This window comes from Hipposideros armiger, unplaced genomic scaffold (assembly GCF_001890085.2).
Source record: "Hipposideros armiger isolate ML-2016 unplaced genomic scaffold, ASM189008v1 scaffold_38, whole genome shotgun sequence".
NCBI lineage: Eukaryota > Metazoa > Chordata > Mammalia > Chiroptera > Hipposideridae > Hipposideros > Hipposideros armiger.
The window spans coordinates 665,697-674,720 of record NW_017731388.1 but is presented as its reverse complement, the minus strand read 5'-3'; the positions used below and the strand labels follow the sequence as shown (position 1 = coordinate 674,720).

The 9,024-nt window shown below is 45.7% G+C and overlaps 1 protein-coding gene across 1 annotated transcript in view; it reads left to right on the top strand.

The window, feature by feature from the left end:
• Positions 1-1,264: 1,264 nt before the first annotated feature.
• The window catches only part of MREG (melanoregulin), a 59,455-nt gene continuing 51,695 nt past the window's right edge, over positions 1,265-9,024 (top strand). The window contains exon 1 of the mRNA XM_019638358.1: positions 1,265-1,710. Coding sequence (XP_019493903.1) covers positions 1,616-1,710 — 95 coding nt within the window. The 5' untranslated portion in view covers positions 1,265-1,615. The remainder of the gene's footprint in view (positions 1,711-9,024) is intronic.

Here is a 9,024-nt window from a genome sequence, read left to right as displayed (position 1 = left end):
GACTCATGGCAGCCCAGCTCCAGGTTGAGCTGTTGTTCAGCATCTTAGCTGTAGAGGGCAGTGTCACTGTCCCTCATATGTGGGATCCGGGGCCCTCTGGAGTCCCAAGGCAGCTCTTAGCCATCGCGCCACTCGGCCGGCCCTACTTTGCCATCTTGATGGAAAATTTTAGAATGTTTATGTGAAGAGACCAGATGCAAACATAGATTTGTTGTTGTTGTTGTTGCTCACTGCTGTATCCCTGGCATCTAGCACATGCCTGGCACATAACAGATGGCCAGTAAGTATTTGTTGAATAACCCAGGTTGGCAAAGATGAAAATTAGATGGTATCTTACATTGATCCTGGGGATATAGTAAAACAGATACTTTTATATATTGCTGGTCAGAGTGTAAACTGGAATTACCTCTTTCAAGGGTAATTTGGCAAGATCTGTCAACAGTTTAAAAGGTGTCTTACTCAGCAATTCAACTGCGAAACATTTACTCGGTAGATATACATGTCCAAACGTGTAGTTCAAGGATGTTCATTGCAGCATTACTTTAATAACAAAGGGCTGGAATTAACTTAAATGTTCCTCAATAGGGGCCTGGCTAGATAACATATGGGCATCCATATGACTGCATAATACACAACTGTTAAAATGATAGAAGACAGACATGTGCTGCTGTGGAACAGTCTCCATGATATACCTACTAAAACAAGCCAGGGGCAGAAATGCGTGGGGAACGCCTCTGCTTGGGTAAGAAAAGGACGGGGATTTGTGTACACATACCTACCTACAAGTTGCAAAAGCATCAATAAATACATATATACATAAACATATAAATCCATACACAAATAGCTCTAGAAAATCGCAGGAAAGTAATGATAGTGGTTGCCTTCCTTGAGAGGGGGTGGGGGGTGAGGGGCGTTATTCAAGGACTGGGAGGCCTGAAAACAAACAAAAAAAAATCATTGTGAATGTAGTACTTAAAAAACCCCACCTCTATAATGGGTCAATCCATACTCTTTTGCTAGCCTTTACTCAGTGTGTGGGGCTGACATGTTAAAAATCCCATAAACTCTGCTTTGAAGACAAGCGGGTGGGAAGGAGGACCTTTTATTTCCTCGGGGAGTGAAGCCAGTAAAACGTATGAATAGAATCATCCCAACCCCGTGCTCTGTGACGCGCTCTGTGACCCGAAGGCTTCCCCCCGCCTTTCTTCAGCCCGGGCTGCGCGTCGGGCCCTCGGATTTTGCCGTCTGGCTGGAGTCCCCGCTTCCTCCTTAGAGGGCAGCAGCGGAGCGTCTCCGGGACGCATGCGCCCCAATTTGCGCCCGGGGAATTAAAAGAAAGAAGGGGAAAAAAAAAAAAGCCTCAACAAAACACGCGCCCCAAACAAAACCCAAGTGGAGGAAAGCGCGCGGATCTGCAAACCCTGGGCCCTGGAGACGCCTCCGGCCTCGCTCGCGTCACCGGCCGCGGCGTGATGCGCACGGACCGGCCCGCGACGCCCGGGCCGCGACTGTCCCCGCACCTGGACGCCGGCCCCGTGGCCGCGCCCCAGCCGCGCTCGCTCGCCGCCGCGGCTTTCTCGGAGTCTCCCGGCGCCGGCGGGGCCGCTCGGTCTCCATGGGGCCGAGGGACTGGCTGAGAGTCTTGTGCTGCTGTTGCCCGTGCAAGTGCCTGGAGGAGTCCGCCGTGCCCGAGAAGGAGCCGCTGATCAGGTGGGTGCGTGTCCTGGCCGGGACCTGGGGTTACCTGGCCGCCGCCCGGCGCCGCGGAGTGGGGATACCCGCGTGCTTGTCTGAGTTGGCGAGGTGGGCTTACTTGAGGATCACATTGAGGCACAAACTAAGCCCCTTGGCCCCTTACAGGATAGCCTGTTCGTCGGCTAAGATTTTTGCCCTAACGCACGAATCCTCGGCGGCACCAGAGACCCAGACGGATGCCTGTGGAAAGGACCCAGAATTCGGGCGCCGTTGCCCGGCCGGGAAGTAGGGGGAGAAGTTCTCACAGGGCTCCGACAGAATACAATTGTGATTGGCCATATGTTTGCTAGGTTTATTTCAGGGCAGTAAGTAATTGTGAGTTTCTATTTCACCCAGAAAAAAAAATAGTCATTCAATTTTATTATCAAAAGAAGACAATTTTAGCGACGGAGCGCAAGGACATATTTTTTCACGTTAAAAAAATGCATATTTTCTCAAGCGGCAGCCTATTCGCTAGGATGCCGATTCGTTCTAGGTTAAGCTATGGAGTGTGCGGAAATTTAATGCACATTGGCAGTGTGGGAAGTGGCTTTGTGAAGGGACCATCAAACAGTTTTGTTCAGGGCTGCGATTTTAAGCAATTATATTTTAATTCTGCTGAAGTAAGTTTCTACTAGGTCATGCCTTTGGAGGTAGATATGAAAAGAAACAGAATATTTCTTTGGCTTGGGTAAGCAGCTATATTGAAGCCAGTGTGTCTTTCTTATGAAGTGTGCAACTAATATAATCAAGTTTTCACAACGATTCTTTTTTAAGCACGATTTACCTTTTCTTACTCCATCAAGCCCAAACACTCCCCTTGACTTTTGAGAGCTTACATAACCCCTCCCTGCCTGTCCACTCTTATGTCTCAGTACATTAAACACTGTACACTCCTTGATTTAACAAGACAGGCACCTTTGCGGCTCTAGGAACAATCCAACCTTCTTACTCCCTCAAACTTCCCTGAAGTAGTGACCTTTAACCTTCCTGCCCCTTCCTAAACGAGAGTTCTGAAAGCCCCCCTCAAGCAGCCTTCGTTAGTTACGTTGCCCTCATTCATCTCTCTCTCCGATGACTTAGGACTTTTTAGAACTTACCGTCTGCCCCTCACAGTTTAGTTAGCACCCATGTGTGTAAACATCCATGTCGTGTTGTTGTATACATCTAAACAGTCATACGCACAATAGGCAGTGTTTTTGTTTGCACTTGTGATGGTGCTTCCACTGAGATTATTGTGGGCAGGGAGAAACCCAGTAATCTACCCCGAGTCTTAAATGTAGTGGGTAAATCTAGCATTTCATGCTTGGGTTGCACCCTCAGTTTGTCAGTGTTTATATAACAGGAAATGCAGCCTTCAGCTTGGTCTCATCCTCAGAGCTTTGGGTCTTTCGAATTTTCTGCCCTTGGGTCTTTCTAATTTTCTGTCCAGGATTGCTATTTGAGTTAATAGTTTTGGTTGCTTTAAACTCTTCACCCTCTGCTGCCTTGGTTTAGACTGAAAGTCATTGGATTTTGCGAGTGATTTTAAGAAGTCAGAGTGATCTGGGGCAGAATAGCATAGTGCTCACGAATCAGATTGCCTGGGGTTAAATCCTGACTGGGTGATGTGGCGCAAATTATGAAATTTATTTGTGCCTTAATTTCCTTATCTGTAAAATGAAGATGGTAATAGTATGTGCCTGAAAGGGTTACAGTGAGAAATGAAATGAGCTAATCCATGTATGGTGCTCAGCAGAGTGTCTGACACATAGTAAACGCCCAATAAAGTTTAGTTATTATTAATTATCATTGTTATTCTTCTGAATGGCATGTGAATATGAGTGGACTGGTCTTTCATGGTATAGTGTCATTCTGGCATCATTTCATATAACAATATTTGGGGAATGCAGCTCTTTAATGGATGTGTGGAGCAGTGAGAATACATGTGTGTATGGGTGCCTGCCTGCTCTTTCATACCCAAGTCATCGCAAGTCTAGTTTGATATCTTTTTTTGGTTTATTTAAAATTTTTTTTTAAAGTGTGAAGCTCAGTGTTTTTAGTGTATTAACAAAGTTGTGCAATCACTGCCACTATCTCACTATCTAACGCAGAACGTTTTCATCACTCCAAACGAGAAGCCATACGCATTGGCAGTCACCTGCCTCCCTCCCCTCCCTGTCCTTTGTCCCTTCCCCAAGACAACCACTAATCTGCTTTCTGTCTTTATACATTAGCCTCTCCTGGATATCGCCTATAAACGAAATCTTACGATATGCGGCCTTTTGCATCTGGCTTCTTTCATTTAGCATAACGATTTGAAGTTTATCATGTAGCGTGTATTCAGCGCTTCATTCTTTTTTATATTTGCGTAATATTCCATTGTCTGGATATGTTACATTTTATTTAGCCGTTCGTCAATTGATGGACATTTGGGTGGTTTCCTCTTTTTGGCTCTTATACATAATGCCGCTATGAACATTTGTGTACAAGTTTTTGTGTGGACGTATGTTTTTGATTCTTTGATTATATACCTAGAAGCCAAATTGCTGGACCATATAGCAACACCACATTTAGCTTTTTGAGGAACTGCCAGAATGTTTTCCAGAGTGGCTGGTTTGAAATCTTGATGTGGTGAAATCATGTGGGCAGATGGTCTTAATTTTTACTTTATTGAGAACTTCATTCTTCATGTCATCGTATTATTTTTTTTTCAATTAAAAAAAGAAAGGTTTTGTACAGACACCGCCCCTTCTTTCTTCCAACTAAAAATCCTTTGCTCTACCCTAAAACAATGGTTTCCAAGTTTTATTTCATATCCCAAGGTGACAGTGCCTGGAAGAGGTCTGGTCACGGGACGACATTTGTCATTTGTGTGCATGGTCTTCGCCATTCCTTTTCCAAAACGCAGCAGGGACTCTTTTAGCTCAGGAGAAACAACTCCCAGCCGCACTTGTTTGCCAGTCCGACCGTGCCGGTTATGCTTTTGACTTTGCTCCTTTTGCTTATGCTGGAACCTGGTCCGTGAAGAGGAGTGCTTGGATCGCGTCTGATTGGCATCTGTATTTCTCTCTGTCCCTCCCACTAGTTCTTTTTTCCCTCCTTTTTCTAGAAATATGCCAAGGCCGCCTCTGCCTGAAAAATTCACCCTGATATTGTGCCGTACCCGCCAGTTACCATCCTTTAGCTTTCCTTTGTGTCCGGCACACGTATCTTTAAAAGTGGTCAGCTGTACCCCCCACCTCCTTCTGGACTACCTACCCGCTCACCATGAAATGTGGTTTCTGTCCCATGCATGATGCATGACCATCGCTTAGAGAGAGAAAACTGATGTTCTTTTCTCAGTGTACATGGAACACCTCTGTGCTGACCATCCATGCCTCCTTTCACGTTTCCTCGTTCTCTGGCTTCTCGGGTTTTGCGTTCTCTAGTCTTTGTCTGTGACCTGTCTAATCATGCTGGTGGTTTCCCTCCTGGTGTCTTTGCTGATTGTTAGCTAGACATCATTTTGTTGTCTCTGCTTCTTAAGGTTTTACTTAGCTTTTCAGGCCCATTTCAGTTGCTGCCTTACTGATGTAGCCTTAGAAAGTCTCCTCAAGCAGTTAGGTGTCTCTTTCCTTTCTTTTTACCCCGCAGGCCGCTTACCGCATTCTGCCTGCTATTACAGGTGTAAGGTGGGTGCTGCAAACCCTGCCAGATTGGCGGCTCTAATCTAGATTGGAGGGACTAAGTCTTACCTTACTATCCCTTGTTGTGCTCAGCACAGTGCTCAGCGTGGAGTAAGAAGTGAATAAATACTTTTTCGTTAATAAAAATGATAATAGCTGTTCATTTATTAATTCCTTTCTGTGTGCAAATTTTTTAAAAAAGTATGTATTCAAAACACAATGTCGTGAAGAATAATAGAGCAAACACCCATCTACCCCGCTCCTACCTTATGGAAACTTTAACAGTCGAGTTGAAGTCCCTCCACATACCCCTCATCACTGCGTCCTGCTCCCAAGGTGACCTGTAAATTGAATCTGTGCTTAGCGTTCTTCACTTTAAATAAATGGTGCATACTGCATGTAAGCTATTGCATAAGTGAGATTTCTTTACACACGTTCTGTCATTTAATCGTCACTGTGGCCAAATGAGATAATGTGTCCATTTTATAAATGAGGAATCCAGGGCTTAGAGAGTTTAAATAATTAATTCAGAGTCACAACGGTTCAGTCAGAATTTAAATCCATGTTTGTCAAAGTGCAGGCCTTGCATTGTAGAAAATTCAGACAACTACCCAATATTTTCCGAAAGTAACTTATGATATTTGTGTCCTAGCAGCTGATGGAGAGCACTAGTCTTAGCTGCTGTCCATTTTGGCCCCTTTCTCCTTCCCTTCTGTCCTCCCTTAGGGTAATTCTTCTGCCTAGACGTGGAAGCAACCTGGCCCTGTAAACCAAGGCCAATGGGACTCAGGCGACCTGCATCCTTGTCCCAGCTGTTAACCAGCTGTGGGAATTGGGGGAACTCTGTTAACTTCCTGGAACCTCAGTTTCTTCTGTCAAGTTGGGAGGAACAGACTTCAATGTGCAATCTTGAAGGGCTGTTCCGTTCCTGACGCGGATAGCCTCCTTTCTGTGGCTTGTGTCAGCTGAAATTCTGTTTGACATGGAATACAGGGGCAGTGAGACCATTGTAGTGCTGGGAGGAACCCGAAGGCCCAGGAGATGGGAATCATGACCGTTGGTCCAGCTCTGTAGTTGTCCAGAGCTGCTTCACTAGCGAATAGTTGCGTAGTCATTTCTGATGCTAGGAAGCTTCAGAGCAGGTCTGGGCCTGGAGTAAGGACGCTCGGCCTGACCTTAATGACCACCACGCTTCAGCCCCAAAGAAAGCCAAAGGTTTTTTGTTCAGTCTCCCTATTTCTCACCTTCACCCCAATTTTAGGACTGAGTCATATAAGGTTCACCTTATCAATCATCTATGTAAGGCTTGGGGTTTTGCACACCATTCTTCCCTGCACTGACTATATTTGTAAAGGAAACTGATCAAAACAACCACCAACAACCAGTATGCAGTGAGGACAGGATAATAAGGCAGATGGATTGTTTTGGAAAGGCAAGATCATTAATCATTTGTCTGTAGAATAGTGAATGACTTTTTGGTTCAAGATTTCATGTTACTAAAAAGAAATGTTTGGGGTATATATTATTAGTTTCCTAGGACTGCCGCAGCAAATCACCACAAATTTGGTAGCTTAAAATGGCAGGCATTTATTCTTTCACAGTTCTGGAAGCCAGAAGTCTGAACTCAAGGTGTCGGCAGGGCCATGCTCCCTCCGAACGCTCTAGGGAAAACCCTTCCTTGCTGACTCCAGCTTCCAGTGGCTCCTGGTGCTCCTTGGCTTGTGGACACACGACTCCAATCTTCGCTCCTGTCTTCTTCCATGTGTCTCTCCTCCTCTGTGTCTCAAACATCCCTCTTTTCTTTTATAAGGACACCAGTCATTGGAATTGGGGCCCACCTTAAATTCAGGATGAGTTCATCTCAAGATCCTTAACTTAATTGCATCTGCAAAGCCCCTATTTCCAAATAAAGTCACATTCACAGGAACCAGGCGTTAGGACTTGGACCTGTCATTTAGGGGACACCTGGGTACTTTTTTGGGAAAATGTTTGCGCTTGAAGCATTGGTTTCTGTTTCACTTTTAGAACATGACTTCTTCCAGTAGTGATAACAAGCATGTTATTGTCATAGAGAAATCCTCCTGAGCATGAGTTGTGGCCCTGGAAAATATGATTCGGGAGGCACAGCTGCAGTCAGTCACCTTTAAGCAGTGATGCCTGAGTCCCCTGGCACCACGGAGTCTACTGCCATCTGACATCCAATACAGATATCAAGCCTAGAAGAGTCTAAAATGGAAGACAAAGGGAGTATACTGCAAATGTCACACACGTCTTTCACAAAGGTCCCTTTGATCTTTTTCAGGGAAATATAATTCTCACGCTCTCATTTTTATTGGCTGTTAATAGTTGATAAGCACCGCTGCTGCCCAGTTGTTGTTCAAAATCAAAAGAAGAGAGAGACTTCTCAGCCATGGCTGAGTTTTTGTTTGTGGCTCTTGCTCAAGCCGCCTCGGTGAGCTTGTAATGAGCGTCCATATTTGTCTGTTCCCAACTCTTCTCAGTGCTCACCTGCGCCTTCCACTCCTGAGGACAGAGCTTCCATGCATATCCGTGGGCAGTGAACAGAGAACAGACGCCTGTGTTTTGTTTTTCTCCAGTGCCTGGAATTCCTATGGGGCAAAAAAATAAAATAAAACCTCAGTGTGCTCTTGACGGTGGTTTCATGCTCACAACCCGGGGCCATTCTGAGAAGGAATTGACAGGGCCCTATGGGTGTGGGCACCAGAATTGAATTTCCCTGACCCATGAAGAAATGGTTCGGTTTGAGTCGTCCTGCTGCTGGCGTGCAGGAGAGGGTGAGAGACTGAAGTTGTGACATACGCCTTCCTTGTCCCATCTCTCCTGAGCCTCTAGAACGTTGTACTTCGTGCTTATGGTGTGCTAGGCACGGTCGTAAGTGCATTACATCTATTAATTAAATCCTCACCATAACCATACAAGGCACAGTCGATTCTTGTTATTCACAGTGGTTATGTTATATTAGTCACCGCAAATACTGAATGAAAGAATATTGAACCATTGCTCCAAGGGGAAAATGCAGCGTTCGAGTCCTGCCAGTCGATCCGTCAACGGATCAATAGATACCTTGTTTTATGTGTGTTTCCACTTATAGACACCTTTCTAAATATATATTGTTGATGCATTAACATGGCACTTGAGGCCAGCAGCACTGTAACTCATGCCTGGAATGAAGCTTATCTAACACACATATTTTAGCACTTCAGCACTATGTTTGGGGCCATTCTAAACAGCAAAATCACCAACAAAAAAGCACAGAAATGCAAACAGACCACGAAAAGGACACTTGGTTAGAGTGTGAAAACTGATACAAGAAGGCAGCATTGCCTTGTTGGACCAGTGGGGAACTTGGACTTCAAAAAGTACCATGAATATTGGGCCGGCCGAGCGGCGTGATGGTTAAGAACTGGCTTGGGATGCCAGAGGGCCCCGGTTCGGATCCCACATATGAGGGCCAGTGACACTGACCTCCACAGTTAAGATGCTGAACAACAGCTCAACCTGGAGCTGGGCTGCCGTGAGTTGCCTGCAACGGCGTAGGCTGCAGCCCCTGTGGCAGTGGGTTGCCATGGGCTACCGTGTGTAGCCAGCAGCCAGCGTGAGCAGCCAGCAGCCGCAGTGAGTG